Raw genomic sequence first — 27,726 nt, forward strand, 5'->3', positions numbered from 1 at the left:
TCCCTTTTATAAGGACACTGATTCCATTCATGGGGGTTCCACCATCATGACCAGACCACCTCTCAAAGGCCCCCCTCCTCATACCATCCTATTGAGGATTGGCATGAATTTTGGGGGAGCACAAATATTTAGTTTATAGCAATAGTCACAATATGGCCTATTATGTAATACATATTTTAGTTTGTACAATGCCTCTACTAGAATTTACTGCTGGAGAAAACATGTACGCTCTTTGTCAGTGTGTTAAATGCCAAATGCAGTATTTTGAACTTATTTCCAGAAGTGTCAGTGACAGGGTTTCTTCTCAACCTGTGCTGTCCGGCATGTGGAACATGAGCATATTCAGCTCCTGCACTATGGCTCTGAGGCTCTCTGATTCAGATAAATAGCAGTTAGGGGGTAACACGGTATGGGGGTGCTGCTGAGCAGACCTCATGTGACAGCCCAGCCGTGTGGTATGGTGGGTTTGGGACCGTTGGTGAGTTCATTACCTTCTCTGATCCATGAAGTGGAGACAGGGGTGCCCACCTGAGAAAGTGGGAGATGGGGGTAGGGATTAGACCCAGGAGTGATTTAGAAGAATCCATGACAGTGCCTTGCTCATAAGGATCAGCGCCACCCCTACCACCAGGGCTTTAGCCTGGCTGTTCCCAGCGGATGGCACCAGGAACACTCGCACCTTCTGGGGCGATGCACCTGCATGCACCTGATGCATCCCAATGAGGTGGTGTTGTGAGCACCCAGGAAACAGGCGCTCCACTACTTGTCTGCTTAACTGGGGCATGTTCACTTTCTCCTCCTATGTGTGTCTCCACTGTCCTGTGGACGACCCTCACTGTTTTGTATAATACCGTGTGTCATAAAATCAAGGGAGTTTGTGGTTTTCCTAGATATGTACCTCTTCTTGGTATCATGGATGATGCGATCACCACACTGTTTTGTGTTGAGCAGTACTGTAGCATGTGTGCTATGCGTCCTGTTCATTCTAGAAAGTTTAACTTCCCAGACATGCACTGAGCCTGAATCCAAGTGCTCTTAGAGGAGAGAAGGGCTAAGGTATGCTGGAAAAGAAAAAAAAAAAATTAACTCTTGCTATTATTTCCTTGACCAATAGGATGGCTATGTTTGAACATGACGTATGGAAACAAGGGTAGGACACGGAAAGTTATCCATACAACCTCTTCAAAGACACCTGCAAAAAGTTAGAGTAGAGAGTACGTACCATATGCCCAGTGGCATCGAAAATCAAATTGAACCATCTGGTATTATCCCACCAATGCACACGGCGTCTGGGGAGTACCTGGGTGTCCCCTGTAGCATCTGTGGGTGTGTATGTTATCACCATGTGCATATTTCTAGACGTCTTTTCCTAATCCTTGGTAAGAAATTTTTAGAACAAACGTATTTACTACTTTTGTTGGCTCATTGGGTGCCAAAGAAAAGGTGAGTGTGTTTGCACATGTGTGTGTTTATATATTCTCTCATATTTTGGCTTTAGGAAGATAAAAACCGCACCATCTGCAAGCAGAAAACCACTGGGGTCATTGCTGAAATGGCTTTGCCGGGTGGTCCAAACTACTATGGGCTTTATTCATATATGGCAACCATTCTCTTGATTTCACGTAGTTTCATTATATGCGGTGATGCAAGACATTGAGGTTTCGGGTGCGTGGAAGCATTAAATAGGTGCGAGTGTGTGCGTAAATCAGTTTAGTGGCCAGAAATTAAAACACTTGTAACGCAAAAGTGAACACATGTAGAATGGTATTTTGTAAGACTTCACAAAACGTGGCCAGGAAAAGCATCGTCTTCAAAGAGTGTGATATTCAGCTCAGCACGTATTTTGTTCAGAAGAACTGAGCTTCATTTGTAGAACCAGTGGCTAAAGCGGACGTTATGTCACCCCAGCGATGGCCTCAAAAACTGTCTCCTGTCTGTCTGTCGTCCCTAGGTTGACCTGGCCGTGTCGGTTTTCGAGATTTCCATTGAAGAGAAGGTCAAGGAGCTGAGTCCCGAGGAAGAAAGGAGGAAGTGGGAGGAGGGACGCATCGATTACATGGGGAAGGATGCATTCGCGCGCATCCAGGAGAAGTTGGACCGGTTTCTGCAGTAACCCGAGCGATCCTGTTACGCCGTGTGTGGTTAGACAGTGTTCTGTTGCATGATCCCATGAACGCGGACATCTCCTCCACGCCCTTCAGAGGGAACAGGTGTTCAACTATGTGCCTCTATTTGTGGCTGACCAACTTGAGTGCCTCACAAAAATTATGTAGACCGCCAAAAACTCAGCTTAAAGCCCCCTACCTCCCCGCTCCCGCCCTGCCGATCCAAGCTACCCATGCCTTCTTGGCTTCCCTGAGCTGCCAGTTCTTTTCAGCAAATGGGAGCAGGAATAAACTTCTGGTAGACCCTTCTTTGTGCTCTCTGGTCCTGCTCCAAAGAGCTCTGGGATGCTGCCTTGGGCAGGTGCTACCATGACCTATCCTATGTAGGGTTAGACGTCCCTGCAGATTCTCTTCTGTCCCTGAGCTAATGACACCAGTGTATGTATTCAGGACCTCAGGAAGCCTCAACGATGGAAAGTCTTTTCCTTGAGGACTAGGGAGACGTTCAGACGAGGGTAATTCTCATGGAGACACTACAGCTGCTATTTCTCTTCTGCAAAACCCAGTGGGACTGCCAGGTGCCATTAACAGATGCCCAACTGGGGAAACGCTGGAGGTAACGTGGAAGGGAGACTCTAGCTGGCTTGGGACATAGAGCGTCGTCTTGGTTTGGGAGAACCAAGGGTTTACTCCTGCTGGTTCTAATGACACCTCGTTCACACTAACAGGATCTGGGGAGGCTCTTGGTTTAGAGGCAGATCCGTTTGCCGTCCCGTGCACTTCACTGCTCTATGCTGGATATCACTACCTCAGTCCCAAGTAGTGAGTCAAGTCACTGTGTTCTCCAGACCATTTCAATGCACCTGTTTGCATCTCACTTTTATGAGACTGGATGCTGTAGGAGAAATCCTCATCTTCCGAAGTACCCCAATTTTGTGAATTCATGCAGTGTGTTGGAACAGCTCACAGGGTCACTGCTCATGGCCACCACAATCATAATTAGAAACAGGCATCACTGTCCTAAAGAGAGGGAAATGTGTGTGGGTTTTTTTTTTTTTGAAGTTAGAATGCATTATCATGCACATGGTGTGGAACATCAAAAGGTTTCGTACAGATAGGTTTGGACCAAGTGGTGTTGGCCCTGCTATAGCTGGGTGGGTGTGTTTGGCCACATTTTACATCATGTCGAGCAGGTGAGCCCTTGGGTAGGGGAATCTGGGGGAGTGCATGACATGAGTTGTGATGTGAGCTTCCGCAAGATGTGAGTTATGCAGGGGTTGTTTCCTTTACGTCTGGGTGGCTAATGGTCTGCAGTCTTGGTTGGCATCACACCTAGGATGCTTCCAGAGCTAAGTGAAGATAGCCATATGGATATAGCCTTATAGGGATTGAGCTGGGACGGTCATCAGCCATTAGAATGACACTATATTTATTCTGGGGAAAGACCGTGGGTGCTGTGTGCTGTGGTGTTGGGTTATGGAAAACAGAAGCCTGGGTCTGCATACTGAGAAGGAGGAAAGAGTCCAGATGATGGATATTTGAATCTGGTTCAGCTTCTGTGGGGAAGAGAACTCCTGTTTCTGGACACAAGTTCCTTGCTTTAAGGTGTCCGTTCAACACGGACTTCTGTTCTGCATTCTGGTCTCTATCTTCTGATGTGAATGGATGTTAATGCACTTCAATTAAAATTTTAAAACAGCGACATGGTGTCCCTTCTGGTGTGTGTTTGCGTGCGTCCTGAGCCATCAGAATGATATATTATATGTAACAGAGGGAAGGGATGTGGGTGTCTTTGTCCTACACTAAATTTAAGTCACCAACATTTTTTTTTCCAGAATTCCTAATTGCAGTAAAATGTGTAGAGCTATTTACTTCTCAGTTTGTGAAATTCCCTAAGGTCTCTCTCTAGGGAAGCTGCCCATTTCCTAACACTGTTTTTCAGTGTTGTGAATTCATTCATTCATTAATTCATTCATTCACTCAGTCTATCCATCCATCCAACCACCCATCCATGTATCCAGTCATTCATCCATCCTTTCATCCATCCATCATCCATTTATCCACCCATTATACCTCTTTTCATCCATCCATCATCCATTTATCCACCCATCATACCTCTTTTCATCCATCCATCTACTGGTATATCCATCCATACACCTATCCATCTATCCTTTCATCCATCCATTATCCTTTCATCCAGCCATCATATTCCTATTCAGCCAGCCACCCATCCATTCATATATCCATCCATCCACTCACCCATCCACACATTCATGCATCCTTCCATCCTCCAGTCATCAATCCATCCATCCATCCACCCACCCATCCTTGTATCCATCCTTCCACCCATCCTTGCATCCATCCTTCCATCCACCTATCCACTCATCCTTTCATCCATCTACCCATCAGTCCATCCACCTAACCTTCCATCCATCCATCCATCCATCCATCCATCCATCCATCCATCTATCCCTCCACCCATCCTTCCATCCAGTCACTCACCTATCCATCCAACCATCCACTCATATATCCATCCATCCATCCACCCATCCATCAATCCATCCATCCATCCACCCATCCATCCCATAGTTATTGAGTTCTCTGTATGGCAGACATTGTGACATGTTCATATGTCATATCATGACATATTCAATAAATGAATAGTTCATTCTGAGGTTTCTAAATAACATATTTGTAAGAGGTGTAATATGGTGTTGTTCTTTGAATAATGCCAACGCCAGAATCTATTCTACGTAAAGTCAGGACTACACGGTTGTAGAAGTTGAATCCGCAAGAGATTTGACCTGTACTATAACTAATATTTTGGTGCATTAAAAGAGGGTTGTGTGGGTTTTTTTTTTACATTGCATTTTCCTAGTAATATTTTTCAATTATTATTTGGGGGCAGGAGGCAATGGCATGTGGGAGAAGCACTTGTAGATATACTGACGTTGTAGGGTGGGTGACAGTGCGTAGATATAGAGGAACAAAGTATAGTGTCCTCAGTTGGTCGTATCCTGCTGAAACCATTGAGTGCTACCTGAATGCACGCGAGCAGCCCGAGTGCTGATGGGTTTTGGCGTTGGACTGGAGACAAGTTGAAGCAGAACAGGGGTTCTTTGGGGCCACCACTCCTGAATTAGGAAACACAGACCAATTATCATTTTACATGCTTATTAGTCATTCGTATCTTTAGTAAAACGACTGCATGTCTTTGCTCATTTACCGGATGGTTTGTCTCCTTATTATGGATTTGTATTCATTTGGAAATATTTTTCTCCACGGTCCCGAGCTTATCTTCTCCTTTTCTTCACGGTGCTCTTTGAAGCACTCAAGCTTTGACTTTTGATAAACTCTCATTTATCAAGTTTTGAATAGTAGATCAGGCTTTGGGTATCCTTAAAAACAAAAATCTTTTCCCAATCCCCCAAAAATAAAGATTTTGTCCTGAGTTTTTTTTTCTTTTTTGAATGTTTTGCAGATTCTTCTCATAATGTTTAGGTCCCTGGTGGGTTTGGCATTCACTCTTGGGGACACTGTGAGAGGTAGAGTGTCCAAATATGTGGGGTTTTTTGCACGTGCTGGTGAGCACCCCACTGGATGTTTAACCAGCTGATCTTTGGGGCCACCCAAAGCTGAGCACATCTGCAAATTTTCCCCAGTTTGGATGTTGGAGTGCACCCCCGGGACCCCTCTGGGTGTGCTCACACTCAGGCAGAGCTGGGTACAAGGGTGTGGGAGGGGAAGGCAGGCAGCCGTGGGGATTCAGCAACATCCGACACCACGTGCAAAGCTCCCCATTTGCTGTGTGGGAGGAAACTCCTCTCAAGCTGGCTCAGAGCGGACAGCGGAGGGGAGGGGTCTGTCCTGCCCCTTAGTTAAGCCACAGCCAGTCTAACCGGTGAGGCTCCTTGCCAATGTTTCACTGTGAGTCCAGAGCCCTGGAGACTGAGCTGGGGCTTGTCCGGTCAAGGTGTGAATGAGCTCTGAGTGCCCGAGCCCTGCTGTGAATCCCGCTTACCCCAGAGGGTCTGCACACAGCTCCCTGTGCCTGGCAGTGGCGGGGGGGAGGGGGGGGGCTTTCCCCCATCCCCTCCACGCCCCCACCCCCTGCTGGGCGTCCCATCTTCTGCCTCGGTTTTGCATTTTTTTGTGTGTATATTTTTTCATTGGAGTTTGATTTGCCAACATACAGCATAACACCCAGTGCTCATCCCGTCAAGTGTCCCCCTCGGTGCCCATCACCCAGTCAGTTTTGCATTAAAAAAAGAAACACAGTGATGTAGAGCTGGATACTGATAGTGTTCTGTGAGCAGAAAGACATTTCACTGGAAAAGAGTGACTCACAAGAAGATAAAAAAAGTCATAAAGGACGGAAAAAAAGAAAAAAAATCCCTGGAGGAGATTTCTTGCAGAAATTCCTGACGTTTATAAATGAACAGCAAGGGCTACACATGCTTAAGAAGTCACTTAATTAAAAAAAAAAAAAAGAAGAAGTCACTTAATTTAGCAATGAAATGATGTATTAAAGACCTTGGTCAAGTCAAGTCAAAAAAAAAAAAAAAAAAGGCTGTCTCACCTTCAGGCTGAAACGAACCCTGATTCTAACACCGGGGCTGATATGTGCCCACTTGCAAGAGTGCATCTCTCAATTCCCAGTTCTATCTATGGATGGAGGCAGGGGTCCGGGGTTAGGACTTCTGCAAAATCCCCTTCGCCGGGGCTGACTCGACTGGGAGGAATGCCCTTCTTCCTGCAGCCCGGAATGTCCACGTCATGGCTGGAGCTGCTGCAGCCATCCTGAGACCATGAGGCAGAGGAGAGTAGAGCGTGCATTTGCAATGAGGCTGCCAGCCCGCGGTTGCTCCCCTTCGAGAGCACACATCCTTCTCTCGCTTATGGCATTTATTCCCGATGTCTGTTACTAGCAGCCCCAAAGTAATTTCTAACTCGTAAGATGAGGACAGAGGGGCAGTGAATGTAATGTGTGCGGTTACATCAGCCGCTTAGGAGATCATCCAATCCTCAACACCAGACACGGAGCTGGTTTCTCTGTTAGCCAGAAAGACGAGGCTCGGAAACATCAGCCTCCCCTTGTGTAAGGCTGTCCGCAGACACAGCGAAACCCCAAGGATGGATGCTTTAAAATCAATGTGTACAAAAATTGGATCCTGGCATCATGATCACTCCCGAGCTTTAGGAGAGGAGCAGGACTGGGGGCATTACTGGGTGTCCACTGCCCACTCTGTGCCCAGGACACGGTACTCAAGACAGGGAAACCCAAGCTAGACCTTATGGTGTGTGTCCCCTTCCATCGTCCTGGTTTGTGGGCGAGATGTGCTTCTCCCTTTTAAGTATTTAATTTAAACATTCAATATTTATTTCGCAGATTCATGGGGGCAGAACTGGCAAAACTGTATGTATTTATGGTGTACAGCACGATGATGCGATACCCGTACACCGCGTGAAATGACCACCCCGGTGAAGTGAATTAACACACCCATCACCTTCGCTAATGATCACGTAGGGTGTGCACGGCGACGACACCGCACGGCTAGTCTCTCAGCAGATTTCAAGGACAGGATACAGGATCAGAAACTAGCCCCTCCCCCCCACCGCCGTGCTGGCCCAGGCATCTCCAGGATGTGATCCTCTCATAACTGAAAGTTCGTGTCCTCTGAGCATCCTCTAGCCATCTCCCCCCAAACTCCTAGCAGCCATCACTATTGTATCCTCTCTTTCTACAAGTTCGAATTTCTTTTTATTTTTAAGATTGCATGTATCGGTGAGCTCATGCTTTTTTTTCCCTAGGTGTGTCTGACTTATTGCACTTTGCACAATGTCCTTGAGGTCCACCCCACGTCATCCATAAATGGCAGGATCTCCTTCCTTCTCGTGGCTGAGTCATGTTGCATCGTGTGGATGGACCACCTGTTCTTTATCCATCCATCCATCGATCCATCCATCCATCCATCCATTGATCCATCCATCCATCCATCGATGAGAAGTTGGGTTCCTTCCAGGTCTTGGCTGCCATGAATCATGCTGCTGTGCACATGGGGGTGCAGATTTGTTTGAGATCCTATTACCATTTCCTTTGGGGTAAATACCCAGCAGTGGAATCACTGGGTCATAGGAAGCTCTATTTTGAATTTTTTGAGGAGCCTCCATACTGTTTCCAGAGTGGCTGCTCCAGTTCGCATACCCACCCACAGGGCATGAGGGTTCCACTGTTTGCCACACTCCCGCCAACTCGTTTCACCCCGTCTGTCTGTCTGATGACGGGCATCCTGCCAAGTGTGAGGTCATGTCTCACTGTGATCTTCATCCTGCCCACACGCGCAGAAGGGGAAGGTCCCACAGCAAGGCTGCAGCCACGGCTTCCAGATGATGTTGCTCAGGGAAAACTGGGTGGGCACAGGGCTCAGGGTCTTTCTGTGCTGCTCCACAGCCTCACCCACCTGTGCTACTACCATGTTGTACAGAGGTTCAGAGTCAGGGGACAGGGGCCGTGCCTCAGAAGGGTCCCTGGAGAGCTCAAAGAGCAGGGGCGGGCTGTGCTGGGTCACACCGTCCCCCGAGCAGGGGCACACACCCCGGCCGTAGCAGGCCCCTGCGCCCTTGGGGTGGAATCGTGGCGTCATGTAGTGGACCTTCCAGAGTCTTCCACCTAAAGGCAAATGGAGACGTGGTCAGGGCACCCAATGAGATGAACATTTATATTGGTAGGCTGCCCTCCATACTGATGGGTCTCACCCAATCAATTGAACGTGTGAGACAAAGGAGACTGAAGGTCCCTAAAGAGGAAAGAATGACTGCGGAGTACGATCTAGAAATCATGCCTGAGTTTCTAGGCTTTAGAATCCAGGTGGCAGCATCCACGCCGGCCAGACTGAGGGCTGGCCCTGAACATTTCAGACTTGCCAGGCCCTACAGCCACATGAGACATGTCTTTCAAACCTCTGTGTGTGTTTCTATCCATCCATTTGTCTACATCTCCTTATCTTCTATCTCTGTCATTCATCCATCTATTATCTACTTGTCATCTATCTCATTACATGTTAATTTATCCTATTACCAGTCCACCATCTACCATCCACCCAAGCATGCATCTGTCCATTCATCTGTCTGTCCATCTGTTCATTTGTCCATCCATGCATCCATCCACTCATCTCTGAAACAGCCCATCCATCCATCCATCCATCCATCCATCATCCACCCATCCATTTATCTATCCATCCACCCATCTCTCCACTCATCCATCCATCTCTCCACTCATCCATCCATCCACCCATCCATCTATCCATTTGTCCATCTGTCCATACACCTGCCCATCCATCTATCCACCCATCCATCTATCCGTCTATCCATCTCTATCTGACCATGCATCTATTCATGCATCCATACATCCATCTACCTGTCCACCCATGTATGTCTCCACCCATCCATCCATCTATCCATCCATCCACCCACCCATCTATCCATCTGTCCATCTGTCTCTCTCTGTTCATTCATCTGTCCAACCCATTCATCCATCTCTCCATTTTTCCTCAATGCATCTCTATCTATCCATCCATCCATCCACCCCTCATCCCTCCCTTCCCTCCATCTATCCATCCATCCCACACACGGTGGGTTCTGTTTCTTGGGGGAACCCTGACTCATGCAAGCCACCCCTTGCACCGGGGGGAAGGTATGTACTTACTGTCCTTCTCGTGCCAGCGTGCCGCGTGGAGATACTTTCCACAGTAATGAAACAGGAACTCATGTGCTGAGTGCTCAGCAGCCCCTCGAAGCAAGGGCACCAGGCTACGGCCATCAATCACCCTGATTCCATGAACAGACATAGGAAGGGATCAGACCAAGACCATTCAGTCTGTGTTGCACCTGGAAATGAAACTCTAACCTTGTAAGGGCCCCCCAACTAAGAGCAACAACAGCACAGATGAGCTGTCTCTCTGATACTATGCAGATTGCAAGCTGCTGAGCAAGATGCATGTCATTGTTTTTAGACACAAAGTCACTAAGTTGTGGGGTCATTTGTTACACAGCACTACAGGCAACATTTTAAGACATAACAGATTCCAAAAGATGCCATCCGGTCCGCAGGAAGCGGATGAAGACAGCCAGTGATGGCCACATGACCTGGAGAGTCTTCCTTACAACAACTGATATTTAAAAAAAATCCTTGATCTGAATTTAATGTGCAAACATAGTGTTTTTCCTTACGGTTGTAAAGCACCTTTATTTTAATTATACCCTAATGATGACAGTTCTGTTTTCTGTGTCTACGTGGCTGGGTTACAGTCTTCAGTGATTTGGTAAAACACCAGTCTAAGGGTTGCTGTGAGGGCACTTGTTTTTTCAGAAATGGTTGACATCCACAGTCAGTGGGCTCTGTGCAAAACAGAGCCCATTCATAATGAGGGTGGGCCTCACCAAATCCGTTGACAGCCACCAAGAGCAAAGACGGGTTTTCCAGGGAAGATGGGATTTTGCCTCAAGATTGCAACACAGCAATCCTACCTGAGTTTGCAGCCTGATGGCCTGACGTAAGGATTTCAGTTTGCCAGCCTCCACAATTGCATGAGCCAATCCCTTAAGATAAATGTCTTATTTTATAAGCACAGACATGTACCTGCACTGGTTCCATCTCTCTCATACGGGAGTATTTATTTGCCCCTCTAAATGGAGTAAAATCCAATCATGATCAAAATATTTACTGCTTTGTTTTTATCTTGTGTTAGCAAGAGACTTTGGTCATGTGCTAATATTGAGGTAATAAATCATTTTTTAAAACATGCTGTGAGAGCCTCACTAAAATATGGGCAAAAGTCCATTTCAGGAAATCATAGGGAGATGAGTTTCAACGGATCGACATCTAATGCTTTCAATCCCCCCATTGCTGTGCGGAGTTATAAAATTTTACCAAAACAGCAAAACGAGAAGGACCCAATATTTTATATCATCACTCTTTGCCGAGTGTGATTATTTTGCATTAGGCTGTCCCCTCCATGCGAGGATGTGAGAACTTTAATCTCGTGGTAGGTTTTCTCATTACATGTGAAATAGTAAAGGATAGCTGTCAGGAATTGGGGCACGAAGGGGTCTCACTGCATGTGTACCTGTCCTGGGGCACCTCGCCGCCCCCCAGCTGGACCACGGTGGGGAAGACATCCATCAGGCTGGTGGGCTCGTGGATCACTCGGCCAGCTGGCAGCACCCCAGGCCACCGGAAGATCCCCGGGACGCGGATGCCGCCCTCCCAGCCCCCCATCCCTTTGCCACCTGTAAGTAAGTAAGTGCCATTAGAATTCTCCAGGAGATGGTCCCATCCACACACACACACCTGGATACACCTGTCTGTCTCTGTCTATGGACCTGGGCACCCCTGCTCACAAATGCACACTTTAGCAACCTGCACCTCCCAAAATGTTTGCTGCAATAATTCCAGAACCTCGCCATACCCCCACTGGCAGGTGGAGTCCATATGCTCTCCTCTTGACATTCGATGAGTCTTTATGACCATTGGAACACACGGGGCGTGCGATGCGTGGCTTCAGAGGTGTAATGCATTTGGATTTCACAGTGTGCATGATCCTTCCTCTATCCTTTTTCTTTCTGGAAGGACTAGAAATTGGGTCTGGGATCTCTTCCCCTGCTTCTCTTCCTCTCCCACCTGCTTGCCATACCACCCACCTGTTCCTTTACTGCTTTTCCTGGTTATTTTTCATTTCTGGGACCCCTGGCAATGGGTTTGGGCCCAGATTGGCTCTTGGGGAAAGGCGTATAGGTACTGAGCATTAGACAACATGCTTACACTCCCTAGGAACTCTGGGTATGGGAGTTAAAGCCATCCTATGTTACAAAAGGAGACTTGTAAACAAGAAGGGTACATGTGTTCGGAGTCTTGCTAAATAAATGCAGCTTTGTTGCAGTTTGGAAACTGTAATAACTGCACTCGCCTCGCCTGCTTTCGTTTTGCGCTGCTGCTGTTGCATAATAAGTTACTGTAAACCAGCAGCTTCACTCCTGTGTATTAGGTCTCGGTTCTGTACGTTGGGAGTCGGATGTGGCTTTGCGGCTAATCTGCTCTGGGTCTCACAGTCGGAAATCAAGGTGTCGGCAGTTTGTAGAATATACTACTGGAAATGATGAGAATCATGAACCTATTACAGCTTCAGGATGTACACGGAAGACGGGAGAAAACATCCACTTCCAAGTTGTAGGAACATATACAGTCGACCCTCATTACTCCCCAGAGTGATGTTCTACAAAGTCGCCACAAACACCCAGTTAGCAAATACTGAACCCCGACTTCCAGATTTAATCCAGGGCTCAGTACCAGGGAGACTCTGGTCCCTGTATTTGCGATAGCCAATTGGTCTATTTTCATATGTTTTGGTTTAAAGACCCCTTCTTGAGTAGATACTGCAATTCGTTTGCATTGACCTCATGGCCAACAGTGCGGGAACTCGAGTCTGGATGAAGCTAATCTAACGTACTTATTTTCTCCATACGGCCCATGGCAAGCTTCTTGCCCTTGGGAACAGAGCACAGCCCTTTGGCAGTACAGTTGGAGCCACTTGAAGCAGCAGAGTCATCAACAAAACCCAAACAAAATCACAAAAACATGGCCACTAAAGACACCACAAAAAGGACACGTGTGTATAGTCTGAGAGATGAAATGTAGGCAACAGGGTCGCCTCATCTGACCTTAGCTGAGAACGTGTGTGTCGGGCAATGAATGTTTTCACTGCTGTTCACATGAGCGCAAAGACATTGCAAGTACTGATTTTGGGGTTACAGATAAATTTTAGCAAGTAGGTGAATTCGTAAATATGGAATCCACGAATCATGCAGAGTGACTGTATCAGATTTTTTTTAATGGCAATATAGGGGTGCCTGGGTGGCTCAGCTGGCTAGGCATCTACCTTGGGCTCAGGTCATGATCTCGGGGTCCTGGGACCAAGCCCTCTGTCAGGCTCCCAGCTCAGCAGAGAGCCTGCTTCTCCCTCTCGCCCCCTGCTCATGCTATCTCTATCTCTATCTCTCTCTCAAATAAATGAATAAAATATTTTTAAAAATGGAAAAACAAAGGTATAATGCCCCAAATCTCACATGACATAGTGGAATACAGGGACATATGTAACTAAGCTTATGGTTACTGCCCTACCTTTGATTTAGGGTGGCATTTATTTTAATTTTATCTTATTTATTTGTATATCTCTCTCTTCCACTACAATGTAAACCCTTGAAGGGAAGGGCGTATGTCTTATTTTCTCTCTCTTAACATCTGGATAGAATTTGGTGTATGGCAGCTGCTCAAGAAATCCACCTTTGAAAATGCACACTTTTCCCCCTTCTGGTTGTTTTCCAACCTGTATTTCTGGGAGTCATTTGGTGGGTCCTTTATCTGCCTTTTAACCCCTGATATCCATTGGTCTCACCTCTGAATATTCCATTCCATCCCCCCAGCTGGCCACGTTCGTCTCTTGCCTCCAAATGTCCTCCATGATCAGAGGTAAAATAGGTGAATGTCGTGTTTTTCAAACCGTTTTCTTCAATGGCATTAAGGACTTCACCTTTGAGAGAATTGGAACATTTCACGACAGAGCCAGTGAAATAGCATCAGCGAATGCAACCCCAATTTGTCCTTTCTTGCTAGAAAGTCTCATAAGGGGACTCGGCAGTCGCCAAGACACCATCATTATGAATGTGATCACAAAGTGTGAGCCCCTATCTTGATTTTTCTGATACCACAAGATTCAGAATCTTGTTTACAAAGGTATCACAAATATGGAAAACAGAATAAACGCCTAGAGGCAGTATGCCAGGGATGGCGTGCTCTGAACATGCACTGCTGGGATGAATATGTGTGTCTGTAAAGAGTGCATGGGGGTGGGAACGTGCTGAGAAAGGATTTCATGGGAGACCCCTATTGAGATAGGAGGAAGCCAGAGCCATGAGCATCAGTTAGTGGTGTTGGCACATGCGGGCCAAGGCTCAGGAGAGCAGAGCCATCTATAAGCCCAGCCCTTGCTTTCTCTACGGAGACCAAATGCACATCTAAAGCACTGAAAGTAGAGATTTCAAACCACGTGGGCAGGTGCACAGTGGAAATGCATGTTTTTAAAGCATTATGTAACCCACCCTCATGTTTTGAGGTTGTTTGCCTCTTTACTGGTCTACTATAATCATCATGCTTCTCCCAGGACAAGTCATCAGGTCCTGCAAGAATTTAGATGTCTACGTTCTTTTAAGAATCTATATACACTTGAAATGTGGTAACCTTGTGTATCAACTATACTTCTTTGTGAAAGCAAACAGAATCTACAAGGTCACTCACTGGATCTCTCCAGGCTTTCTCAAGGTCATTGGGGGGACCAGCAATGTTGGTCCGTTGCCCTGAACAACAGTGTTCTTGGTTCCCTTTCTGTAATGTCACATGACAGCTTTAAATAATGCATTCTGTGGAAGGATGATTTGGTGCAGGAATAGATTGAGGAACCGGAAGTGCTGAAGGAGCATGTGAATGATATGGGGAAGTCTCCCCCTATCCTTTGCCTTTTCTTATTCTTTATTGCAACCCAGTTCATAGTCGGGAGACCCATCTGTTACCAAAGTTGTGTGGTGAGGCCAAGGGTGAATGAGGGACGGCCGCACCTTGACTTACCTACAAGCCAATCCATCTCTTCCACGTTGTCGCCATATAAGCCGTGCTGGCTTTTCCCGAGAAACTGTTTTGTGGTTACCAGGGGAATGTGTACATGCAGCAAGGACAAGAAGAGAAGAAATGGTTGGTGCTTATTTCTGAAAGAAGAAAAACATCCTTCAGATACAATGGCACCTGTTTCAACACTATTTGATCCATCTGAGTCCTTGAAACCCATCTCACCATTGGGGCTGGTTTAAGAAATCCCAAAGATGGCAAAGAGACCCACTCAGGTGCTCTGAGAACTCACCTCCTCTTTAAAAATGGGAGGGTTTTATTACCTTTCGATATACGAAACGGCCTCCCGTAGCATGTGACTCGTCGTTCTTTCCAAATCCATGGGCTGCTCTGTGACGTCATGGTTTCTCATCAAGATACAGTTCCAACGGCGCACGAACCCAAAGCTGGCGTACCAGGAGACAAAGAAGAGGAAGACGAGGCTGGCCGCACCCAGAACTACCTTCCAGGACACGGAGATTAACCCGCAAACCTTGCCAACAGCAATGGTCAGTACCGCCAGGGCCGCCATCTGGGTGGAAAGCCACAGCTTTGCTCTGGTGGTGGCATCTACTTCCGGGGGCCTGTCTGGGTGACAGTCATTCACCAGCGTGAAAGGCATGCCATAAAAATAGTCAAATCCATGGTTCAATGGGTGGTGGCAGTGGTCGGTTCGGGATTCACAGTTTACACCCTGGTGCCATTTTCCTGAAAATAAGAGCAGAGGGGTAAAGAACACACATTGAAAGTACTCTTGAAGGAATTCTGCGTGCTACCGATCACCTTCTCAGTAACTGCCGTGCTCCAATCAAAAGGATGCTATGCAAACAGCAAAATCTGAAATAGGAAAGGAACATAATAGGGACTCCTGGGTGGCTCAGCAGTTGAGCATCTGCCTTTGGCTCAGGTCGTGACCCCGGGGTCCCGGGATCGAGTCCCGCGTCGGGCTCCCTGCAGGAAGCCTGTGTCTCCCTCTGTCTGTGTCTCTGCCTCTCTCTCTGGGTCTCTCATGAATAAATAAATAAAATCATTAAAAAAAAGGGACATAATAGAAATTCAAAATAGAAAGGAATAAAATGAATTTGTTTGATATAAAGCGCATGGCACTACTAAACGAACGTATGGAGTCATGATCGTTATCAAGAGATTGAAAGTTTAAGATTTTCTGGACTGTTAGGAATTATAAGTTTGCAAGCTTAGACTATCCTGCTATTAAATAACTCAGAAAATATCATTTACTGATATTTCTTACTTAAAAGACAACCACTCAATAAAGGGGTTGGCTCTAGAATAATCTTACAACAGAATAGAAGGACTGGCTCACTCCACTAACTAGTGAGCAACAAATGCTTGTAATAGACTTTTTTCCAAAGGCAGTAACTTTTATAAAATCACTGAGATGGAACATGAGGAGACCCATATGTCTAATTCTAGCAGGATATACAAGAATTGGGTTCTTCCTATTTTATGTGCTCCAGACACTCAGCCAGCTTAAATCTAGCTACAAAATAGGACAGAAAAGGGTTCAACATACTATTTGCCATAATTTCCAAGTGCAGAGGTTAAACCAGGTCTCCACCCTGTTCTTCCCTCCCATTACAGAGCATTGGTTCTAGTTCCAAGCCCAAGGACATCCCTTTGTAACCCCGCTTACATTTAAGGAAACGAAAATGCCGGAATGGGTTGAAACGGGTGGAGAAGAAAAGTATAGAGGAGAGTCTCCTTCTCGTCCGCTTTCTACCATTTGGGACGTGAAGAACAGCCTTGTCTAAATGTAGATGAGGTGTGTGGACCAGAAGAATAAAGATTCACAGAAGGAACCGATACCCTGGTCCGTAGTTCCAGTAAACACTAAATAAATCTACTTATCTAGTGTTAAAAACAATTCCACCCATGGAGTAGAAGATACATGGGTGGTTGTGGGGGTGAAGGACATTGACCCAATGGCAGTGAGCTGGTAATGGAAAGTTCTAGTAACTAAGAAGCTTTGCTCTACGTCTTAAGATTGAAAAGAGAAATACAGGCAGTAGAGTAGATGCGTACAAAGTCCTTGAAAATGTCCCTGAAGAAGCGATAAGCTGTGTCTTGAGTATCTATGTTTCCCCAAAATTCCTACGTTGAGACCTGACCCTGAGGCTGATGGTATTTGGAGGCAGGACCTTGGGGGAGGAAGAGATCAAGTCCTAAGGCTGGAGCCTCCACGAATGGAATTAGCGCCCCAGAGAGACGGTCACTCCTTCTTCTCACGAGTGACACATGGAGAGAAGACGGTCATCTGTGAAGCAGGATGAGGGTCCTCACCAGACACGGAATCTGTCAGCCCCGGGATCTTGGACTCCTCAGCCTCTGGAACTGTGGGTAGTAAATCTACATAATCTCTATTTCTAAAGTAGTAGGAAATTTTAAAAGGGGGGAAGGGTGATTACCCCTCCCTCGTCCTGACAAAGTGGGGGTGTCACGGTCCCCTCTAAACTCAACGGGGACTCTGAGTGTGGAAAAGCTGATGAAGACCCGAATGGGACCCCCTTGCACACGGATCTGACCCAGCCCTCCCTTGACCGGGGGGTCAGGGAAGACGCCGTCGTCATCCAGCCTCTGATTCCTGTAAGACGGGATACGACTTCTAAGCACACAGGCTGAGCAAGGAATGAAAAGGGTCAAGCGTCTGGCCCATGACGGGGGAGTGCCCATCTGCAAAGAAGTAACCTAGCAGGTGTCAGAGTGCCCTTCTCAGACAGGTGGTCTTACAGGGTTGGCCCTTGAACTAATGATGTCTGAGAACCGGCTCTCCAGAGGATTCCCATCATTCCCTACAGAATGACAGACGATCCAACAGTATGACTGGTCCAAGAGAGGTCACATGGGGCCAGCCCCTGATTTGGGTTCGGACGCGTGACTTTTTGGCCCTGCAGGGAAACAAGTTCTTTTGATGGTTGACCGTCCTGCTCCCTGAACAATAGGAGTACCTATGAGGCCGGTTGCATAACCTTGCTGCTGCAGGATTCTCGCAAATGTGGTTTCGTTCTCCGGGAGTCCGCCCGATGCCCCGTTCCACTGGAGGGCGCGGTACCCATCATGGGCTTCCATGCCTGTGGAGCAGAGCAGAGAGCACGCACTCACTCTCCCACGGCTACAGCACGGGTTCTCACCTGGGGAGGGGCCTGGCCCACGCCAGTGGACTCTTCACTCTGCTCGGGATTGGTTTGGGTGATCGCAGTTGAGGGAGGGATGCTACTGGCATGTGGTGGGTGGGGACACCCTAGCGTGCCCAGGATGTCCACACCACAGAGAATCATCCAGCCCAGATGTCAGCACTGCTGAGGTTGAGAAACCCTGTCTTAGCAGGAGAGATTGCGTCTTTATCTTTCTCTCTCTCTTCATCATCCAACCATCCATCCTCTCATCTATCGATCGATCGATTGATCGATCGATCCATCCATCCATCTACCTATCTATCCATCTATCGATTCTATTATCTATCTAATCTATCTATCCATCGATTCTATATCTATCTATCTATCTATCTATCTATCTATCTATCTATCTATCTATCTATCCATCCATCCATTGATTCTATTATCTATCCATCCATCCATCCATCCATCAATCCATCCATCCATCGATTCTATTATCTATCCATCCATCAATTCTATTATCTATCTATCCATCCATCCATCGATTCTATTATCTATTTATCCATCCATCCATCCATTGATTCTATTATCTATATATCTATCTATCCATCCATCAATTCTATTATCTATCTACCTACCTATCTATTATCTATCTATCTATCTATTATCTATCTACCTATCTATCCATCCATCCATCCATCCATCCATCCATCCATCCATCCATTTATCCATCCATCCACCTACCTATCCATCCATTGATTCCTCTATCTATCTATCTATCTATCTATCTATCTATCTATCTATCTATCATCTATCTATCTATCTAATCTATTCATCCCTCCATCTATCCATCTACCCACCCATCCATTCATCTTTCTATCCATCTATCCATCTATATTAATCTATCAATGCATCTATTATCCATCCATCCATCCATCCATCCATCCATCCATCCATCCATGTATCTATAATTTATCTATGTATCTCCCCAGCTATCAATCTATTAATATCACCTATCAATCTATTATCTATTTATCTATCTGCCTACCTACCTATCTCTATTGTCTCTCCATGATCTATCTGTGGCAGTGGCTCCCAACCAAAGGTAATTCTGCCCCGCAGGGAATCCTTGGCAATGCCTGGAGGCATTTTTGGTTGTCACAAGTTGGTGGGGAGAGTGGCTGCTACTAGCATCTTGTGCATAGAGACCTGACCCCCAGCACCTCAGAATGCAACTGTATTTGAAGATACTTTAAAGAGGTATAAATGAGTTCACTGGGGTGGGCTCTGATCCCATAGGACCACGGTCCTTATAAGAAGAGGAGGTGAGGACGCAGACATGCACAGAGGGGCCACCACGTGAGGACACGGGGAGAACACGGCGTCTACATGCCCAGGAGAGAGGCCTCACAGGGAGCCAGTCCTGCCCACACCTGGATCCCAGCCTCCCAGCCTCCAAGATGGTGAGAAGATTCATGTCTGTTTAGGCTGCCCCATCTGTGGTACTCCGTTTGGCTGCTCAGAGAATACAATATTCCAATACGTGGATACGCCAGTTTATTAACGCAGTCTTCCACTGATGAACTATATCTATGTCAGCACCTTACAGACTGTGGTGCTGTGAACATTCCCATTCCATCTTCTGCAGAACATGCACATGTGTACATGGTGGGCACGTACTTAGGCATTGCTGGGTCACGGCACGTGCGTGCATTCAGCTTCAGCAGACAATGACAAGCCATACCTGAACTGCACCACACCAACGTCCTCCTTGTCCTCTGACTCCTGCTTCTCTGTCATAAGGACCTTTGTGAGGACACGGGGCCACCTGGATAATCTAGAATAATGTTCCCATCTCAAGACCCTCCACTTAATCGCCTCTTCGAAGTCCCCTTGGCCATATAAGGAAATATTCCTCTAAACTAAAATATTTAAATTAATAAGCGTGATGTCAACCCAAACCAGCTACCGTTGGACAGCTTCGGCCTCTGAATTCCCAATCAACCCAATCATCGCGTGACTTACCTAAAACACAGTATTCTTTTTACATAATTTCAGGGTGATGGCACCGCAGATGGTAGCTGCACCATTTTCCCTGCATCTCAAGCATCGCTAATAATACCACGGACAAGACACGAGTGGACGCAGACGTGCCCCCGTCTCGGTCGTCCCCACCACACTGACCTGATCTGAAGGAGTGCCTCCCTGTGAGGAAGGAAGATCTGCTGGGGGTGCAGAGGGGGGCGGCCGCCAGGTGCTGGGTGAGCCTCACGCCTTCCTCTGCAAGCCGGTCGATATTGGGTGTCCTGAGCAAACCACACACAAACATCCCTGTCAGGCGGGGGACGTGCTGACCAGGACTCCTGCACCGAGAAGCAGGGCGCGGAGCACACCAGTATTTCCTTAGGGTTTTACAGGTAGCTGCCTGTGGGGGTTCCACCCACCCACCCACTCTGTGACCCCTGCAGCTTCTTTCCTGACGACTCCGTTCCTAAAGACACAGCGCCCCTCGCCCTGTTGTGTGCAAGCTGTTCTCCGTAGTCCCGCGGCTGTGGCTTCCTGGCCCCTCGCCGGCCCAGAAGCCACAGCTGATGCTAGTACTCGACACCTGCTCCCCCGGGCAGCTGCGGGGGCCTGGCCACGCCTCTGTTTTCAAAGAACAGCTGTCAGTTAAGATTGCTCTGGCTGCTTTTGTCCCCTTTGACTCTTTTTAAAATTGTGAGCAACTGAAATATAAATGTTGTTATTAAAAATCACCCATTTCGGTATTCATGTTGGGTGTTTTCAATAACCCAACTATTAAAATTTACTTTTTTTTTTTTACTAAGCTCTGAATATGAATTGCAAGGGCTTATAGGATTCTAGCAGCGAAGTATAATTATGTTAGTTCTGACCTATGTCTCAGTTTACAAAAGTTCTATCTCTAGTTTGATATCCAATGGTCGTCCATCTATTACCTACCGATCTATGTATCATGTATCTATCCATCCGTCCATCCATTCACCCATCCGTCCACTCATCTTTCCATTCATTCATCCTTTCACTCATCAGTCTTTCCATCCATCATCCACCCATCCGTCTTTCCTTCCATCCATCGATCTTTCCATCCATCCTTCATCCACCAATGCATCCATGCATCCTTCATCCATCCATTAAACCAATCATCCATCTTTCTACCCATGTATCCATTCATCCACCCATCTTTCCATTCATCCATCATTTGTCCATTCATCCAACCTTCCATCCATCCATCTTTCCATCCATCCTTCAACCACCAATGCATCCATCCATCCATCCTTCATCCATCCATTAAACCAACCATCCATCTTTCTATCCATCTATCCATTCACCCACCCATCTTTCCATTCATCCATCATTTGTCCACTCATCCAACCTTCCACCCATCAATCTTTCCACCCACCCTCATCCATCCATCCAACGTTCTACCCATCCATGTCTTCACCCATCCATCCACCCATCTTTCCAATCATCCATCCATATTGATGGAAATCCATCAATACTTCCATCCATCCATCCTTCACCCATTCATCCATCAGTTCATTTCACCATCCGTCAATCATTTATCTGTCTAGTATCTATCTCTCTTCTATCAAGTATTTATCTCTTACAGATGTCTTCATGATTATCTACGCTGTGGAACAGAATGAAAAACATCACAGGTTTCAACCTCAGCATTGAAATCTTTCCTGCAGAATCTCATTCCTCTACTTGTTAAAACACACCTTAAAACAGGAAAGATGCTGCTAGTGATTTTAAATTCTCTGCTTCTCAGTCAATGTATGTCATCTCCCTGTTTCCCTAATGAAGTTGATGGGCAAATATAATCCTGAAATACTACACTCAACTGCCTTTCATTTTTTATGCATTCTTTTTGTTTAAAATAACTCTCTGGCATGTGGGATCAGATATTTAAAAAAAAAAAACAGAGGAAAAAAAACCCAGAAAGAGTTCTGAGAATGATATTAATATGCTGAGGAATAGCCCAGTGACTCTCAGCAAAGGAATGGAGGGGCAGGGCATAAATGCGACTTTCCCGGGAGAAGAGATATCTTTTCTTCCTATGATGGTAATAAAACGGGCAGTTTCCACGTTATTTACAGACTTGGCTATATCGTTAACACATGCCTGGTGTGGATTTGCTGTTAGAGCATCAGGGGTCACTTCCGTGTTTTGCATTATGGGCCCAGAAAGAAACATGGAGATCATCCAATGGCCTTACATCAAGAAGGGAAACTGAGGCTGGACATGTGACTGATGGCACAGCTATTCAGAAGCAGGTTGAGAGGGCCACAGAGCCAGTTCCCGGGCTCCCTTTTTTGTCCTGAACTTCTATTCCTCTGAAACCTCCGCAGCTACACGTGCATTACACACCTTGTGGGCTCTCGAGGCCCCTTTCTTACGAGGCAAGATACGAAACAGAGCTGGTGTGGCCTACACGAGCGACCGGAGGGATTGACAACGAGGATGTGTGAGCTCTGATTTCGAGCACAACCGTCTTACAGGGTATTTAGGCACGCACAGCGAATACTGTGGTTGCTGGAAATAATTCGAGGGGACGGATTTACTAGTGAAGAGCGGCTTATGTGATGTGCTACAGAAGTCAGAATGATTTCATAGCAAATCACTGAAGGACGAAGGGAAAGATGGCTTATGGGACGTGGAGCCAAAGACAGTTTCCCTCAGGCAGGTGGTCCTTACACACGTTAAGTCTTCACCTGTCAGCCTTGATAGCTTACTTTGGCAGGATTTTTAAAGGGGGGTGTGGCCTGCCCGTGTTGGGGTGGGTGGACGTGCAGTGTAGACAACATTTTGAAGACCAGCGAAGTGTAATAGGTTTGGGTAGAATGGCCACGTTTCTTACAGGTGCATCGTGAGGGGCACGGCCCCACATCCCTAAGTGGCATGCTGCAACTCGTGTCGCTGATTGGCCCAATGTCTTCATCAACGAGCCAATGAGTTAAATTAAGAGAACATCTTTGCTGGCTTTAGGATGTCCCCAAAGACCGTCCTTGCACTGCCAGTATTTTAGCTGGAAGGAGAAACACTAGACATAAAAATCATGGGTGCTGCCCCCCTAGGGGTGGTAATGGGAATGCAGCCCCAGTTTCTTGATTTCTTAATGGCTTATGTTTGCTGAACCCAAACCAGCAGCCCACAGAAGGTCCTGAGGGGTTAGGAATTCATCATATATGAATTCTGGGGACACCCTTCAGTCCATAACAGGGCATGATGGCTCAGAGAGTGCAAGGCGTTCTTTGGGGGTGTGAAAATATTCTAAAATGCATCGTGGTGATGGATGCACATCTCTGAAAATGCCAGAAGCCAGCGAACTGTCCACTTCCACTGGGTGAGGGATCTGTTCTGGCAGATGTAAGTGGGCAGGGTCAGCGTGGGGAAGGAAGGTCCCTGGACACACAGGCCAGATTTCTGCTGATGTTAGAGGGGCTGTGACCAAAGGGGGGTGGGGTGGGCCTCTGCAGGCCAGTCCCAAGGTGGGCAGCTATTCCAAGGCAGGTTGTGTGACGTTGGGGTGGTGGTCTTCCTAAAAGAAATGGAATGAGGTGCTTTCCTACCTTTTCTCCTCTTGCTGCATCAGCCTGCAAACATCACCGGCCACTTGTTTGCCTGCAGGGATGGCCTAGGAGCCTGCATACTGTGAATATGCAATCAGCGCCCATCGGCAGTGGGTGAATAGCAGCCCCCAGAGCAGATCCGCCCGGCCTAATCCACTAGGGTGGGGGGGCCTTAATTGGAAATGGGGTCTCTACAGGTGTAATTAGGTAAGGATTTAGTGATGAGCTCATCCGGGATGAGGATGAGCCCTACAGGCAATGACAGGGGTCCTCATAAGAGACAGGCGAGGAGACACAGATGCAGAGGAGGAGCCCCGTGAGGAGATGGAGGCCGAGACTGGAGGGACTTGGTCACCAGCCCGGGGGCGCCTGGGGCCCCAGCCACCGGCAGAGACGGGAGGGACCGTCCCTGGAGCCTCTTGGGGGAGTGTGTCTCCCCTACTGGGCCTCGATCTCAGACATCTGGTTTCCAGGACTGAGACAGAATAAATTCCTCTTGTCTACAGTTACTCCATGTGGGGCCCTGTGTTAGGGCAGCCCTCCGAATGAATCAAATACACCACCCACCGGAGTGCCCTCTCTGAAAATTTCAGTTTGGCACCCTGCTTCCCTGTCAAAAAATCACTTCTTCGGCCTTCACTCTGAGGCACTAAGGAGTTTCCCACTACTTGCAGATTTTAAGCGCATCATTCAGCGCCGTGTACCCCCCTATGCTAGGGCACACCCAGGACCACCAGCATACTGTACCTGAGGGTGCTGTTCCCATAGCAACCAAGATCCCCAATGCCAAGATCATCTGCCATTATCAGTAGAATATTGGGTTTGAACGCATTTGCTGCTTTTAACTGGCATGTCCCCGGGAGCAAACACAGAAGGAGGAGAGGCCACCAGGAGTGCCTGCAGAGACAAGCCAGCGGCCAAAAGTAAGGTCTCGGGTTTACTTGCAATGTTAAGTCGGCCTTTCGAGGCAGCTTGCTGGGAAGGCAGGTGGTGCCCGCTGGGTGCTGGGTTCGGATTTACTGAGGGAGCCGTCTCCTGTGCGTTCTGCCTCCTTTTGCTCTGATTGCTCCCGATACTGACACCCCCCCCCCCCCCCAGGGGAGGACCCCAGCAGGACCGTCTGCAGGATCCAACGCAGGACCCTCCACAGGATTCCCCGCAAGACTCCCCGCAGTAGCTCACATCAGGACCCCACGCAGGACCCACTGCAGGACCCCCCCCGCCGGGCCCACTGTAGGACCCACCGAAGGAACTCTCCGCAGGATCTCCCCACAGGACTCTCCCCAGGATCCCCCCGGCCAGACCCACTGCAGGACCCACCGAAGGACCCCCCACAGGACCCTCCCCAGGACCACCGCAGGACCCCCCACAGGACCCTCCCCAGGACCACCGCAGGACCCCCCACAGGACCCACCTTAGGACCCTCCCCAGGACCCCCAGAGGACCCCCCACAGGACCCACCTTAGGACCCTCCCCAGGACCACCGCAGGACCCCCCACAGGACCCACCTTAGGACTCTCCCCAGGACCCCCGCAGGACCCCCCGCAGGACCCTCCCCAGGACTCCCGCAGGACTCCCCGCAGGGCCCGTGTGCCCCAGTGAAGTGTCTTGCGCAGAAGGAAGCCCTTGGTGCCCTCCTCCCGACCCTTGGTAACCCCGCTCCTTCTGGGAGGTGCCCTCGCTAAAGGGTAGGGTCGCCTCCCCGGGTCGCGCCGTCCTGCCTCCCGGCTGCCCAGGCGTCCCCGTCCCTCCCGGGGCGACCCCCGGGACGCAGGCCGGCCCAGAGGTCGCCGCAAGGGCGGACACGCACTTTCTAAGGAGGAATGTGGGGGGGCCCGGGGCGCCCTGGTCCCCGTTCCTGGCTCCAAGCTGGCGGCCCGAGCGTGCCCGCGGTCCCCGGCGGGGTCCCCCGGTTGCGCCCGGAGACTGGGGCCCGGGGTCTGGGGTGGCCGCGGCAGGACAGGCCGTGGGCGCAGCGTTCGGGGGCGGCCGCAAGCCGGGAGGGGGGCCCGGCGCGTCGGGGAGGGTGGGGGGCGCCGGCGGGCGGGGGCACGGGGCACGGGGCACGGGGCACGGCTGCGCTCCGCCCGGGGGTCGCGGGGGCTGCGCGGGCCCCAGGGTGGCGGTGCGAGGCCAGCGCCGCGCCAGGGCAGGGGTCGGGCGGGGCCGGGGCGGGAGCGAGCCGCGAGGAGGAAGGAAGCGGCGCGCGGCGGGGCGGGGACCTGGGGGTGGGACCGGACGTGCCGCCGAGTCGGGGAGGGGCGGGGGCGGGGAGCGGAACCCGGCGGGGGCGCGCACGGAGGGAGGGAGGGAGGGAGCGGGGTGGGGGTGCAGAGGGAACCGGCGGGGGGAGCTACCTGCCTCGGAGAGTGGGGGGCAGAGAGTGGGGGGGGACATTGGGGGCCAAGGGAGCGCGTGGGGGCGGTGGGGACCCGGCCTCGCCCGGGGGGGCAAGGTCGTGGAGGGAGGGGACACTGGGGCCAAGGGAGCGTGTCCGGGCGGTGGAGGAGGGTGGGGACCCGGCCTCTCCGGGGGTGGGGGACAGAGAGTGGGGAGACAGGGTCATGGAGGGAGGGGACACTGGGGGCCAAGGGAGCGTGTCCGGGCGGTGGAGACCCGACAAACAGTGGGGGGACATGGTCGTGGACGGAGGGGACACTGGGGGCCAAGGGAGCGCGTGGGGGCGGTGGGGACCCGGCCGCGCTCTGCCCGAGGGTGCCCTCTCTGTGCTCCCGACCCTCCAGCGCCAGCTCTCCAGCCCCGCGTCCCTGCGACTGCGACACGGACTCTCCCCGCGATTTGGCGACTCCCGGGGCTCGCCCCGCCCGCCCTGCCGCCCCGGGGGCCGCGCTCCCGCGTGTGCACCCCGCCCCCTTCCCCGGGCCCCGCGCACCTGGCAGCGGGCGCGCTGCGTCCCCCGGGAGCCCCGGGAGCCCCGGGAGCCATGGCCGCGAGCGCACGGGACGCGCAGGACCTTGGCCCTCGGCGCCCGTCCCGCCCACGCCGCCGCACCTCCTGCCGCCCCGGGGCTTCCGGGAACCGATCCTGCAGACCTGTTTCCGCGGGGCCCTGGCGCACCCCCGGGACACTAGGGTGCAGGCGCCCGTGGGGAATCTCGGCCGACGAGCCCCTTCCTTGCAGCAAGCGCTGCAGCGCGCGTGCCCTGGGGCCGTGGGTCGGACCCTCCCCGGGGACTCTCCCTCGGGGACCTTCCTGGTGCCCGCATCCCCGCCCTGCCCCCCATGACCTGCCCCCCATGACCCGCCCAGACTTCTCCGTTTCCCTGCCCAACTCCCATCTGCGCGTTGGGGACACAATGCTTGGGAATTCAGCTTTCCCAAAGTGTGTGTGTGTTGGAGGGGCCGGGGCGGGGGCTGCCCTAAGTGCCCTGGAGGCTGTTTCTTGAAAACTCTGCGAAGGATGTGTTTGGAGAAAAGACCTGTGCGCCTTGGAATGGGCAGACTTAGTGAGCTCCCGACTCCTGCGAGGCCTCTGGGCAGGAACCCACCCTGCTGCCCGCACCTTGGTCCCGGCTTCCAGCCTCCAGAGCTTGGAAAGGATGAGGGCGAGGCCTAAGCTGCCACCCTGCTGGTTCTCTGGGGTGGTGGCCTCGGCACACAGGCTACCTGGGACCCAGTGTAACAACCCACCCTGAGAAGGGGAGACCCCAGGAGATCCCTGGGTGACTCAGCGGTTTGGCCCAGGGCGGGATCCTGGGGTCCTGGGATTGGGTCCCGCGTTGGGCTCCCTGCATGGAGCCTGCTTCTCCCTCCTCCTGTGTCTCTGCCTCTCTCTCTCTCTCTATCATAAATAAATAAACAAATAAATAAATATTTAAAAAAAAGAAGGGGAGACCCGGGGGCCAACTCAGAGTGTCGGTTTATTTTCAGCGTCGAGGAGGAAAAAGTCACTTCAAACGGGGCCTCTTCAAGTGATTCTTGGTGAACACATGCCCTGGTGACTTAGGGAAGCCCAGAATTGGGGGGCCGTCCTGGGTACTCGGTGTCCTGCTCTGTCTGGGAGGTCACTGCATGAGGACCCGGCTCGTCGCACTGGACGCGCCCAGGACGGGCCTCCAACAGGATGGGGATCTTCCCCCAGGCCCCACAGCCAAGGACGTCTCTGCGCACGCGAACCCCTACTCCGTATGACACAGGAATAGCTTCCACTGGGACTGCGCA

General features: G+C 49.9%; 2 protein-coding genes across 9 annotated transcripts in view; one reads left to right on the top strand and one right to left on the bottom strand.

The window, feature by feature from the left end:
• The window catches only part of GYG2 (glycogenin 2), a 36,288-nt gene extending 32,481 nt beyond the window's left edge, over window positions 1–3,807 (top strand). For all 4 annotated transcript variants that reach the window (XM_025435518.3, XM_025435527.3, XM_025435536.3 and 1 more), the window contains one exon: window positions 1,952–3,807. In XM_025435518.3, the coding sequence (XP_025291303.1) occupies window positions 1,952–2,113 (162 nt within the window). In that variant the 3' untranslated portion in view covers window positions 2,114–3,807. The remainder of the gene's footprint in view (window positions 1–1,951) is intronic.
• A 3,655-nt stretch (window positions 3,808–7,462) lies between these two features.
• ARSD (arylsulfatase D) lies at window positions 7,463–26,573 on the bottom strand. Of its 5 annotated transcripts, none has more exons than XM_049107337.1 (11): window positions 26,439–26,573; window positions 24,293–24,442; window positions 20,136–20,257; window positions 17,784–17,906; window positions 15,102–15,525; window positions 14,782–14,918; window positions 14,259–14,336; window positions 13,556–13,690; window positions 11,231–11,393; window positions 9,811–9,932; window positions 7,463–8,775 (listed from the first exon to the last, which is right to left on the bottom strand). In XM_049107337.1, exons 1-11 carry the CDS (start codon window positions 26,489–26,491, stop codon window positions 8,411–8,413), a joined length of 1,872 nt encoding a protein of 623 aa, XP_048963294.1. In that variant the 5' UTR covers window positions 26,492–26,573; the 3' UTR covers window positions 7,463–8,410. The 5 variants fall into 5 exon arrangements, with proteins under 5 accessions (XP_048963294.1, XP_048963295.1, XP_025291344.1 ...); XM_049107338.1 differs by lacking the exon at window positions 26,439–26,573 and adding an exon at window positions 23,546–23,625 and having other exon boundaries at window positions 24,293–24,413; XM_025435559.3 differs by lacking the exon at window positions 14,259–14,336.
• Window positions 26,574–27,726: the final 1,153 nt, after the last annotated feature.

The sequence above is a fragment of the Canis lupus genome, chromosome X (assembly GCF_003254725.2).
Source record: "Canis lupus dingo isolate Sandy chromosome X, ASM325472v2, whole genome shotgun sequence".
Classification (NCBI taxonomy): domain Eukaryota; kingdom Metazoa; phylum Chordata; class Mammalia; order Carnivora; family Canidae; genus Canis; species Canis lupus.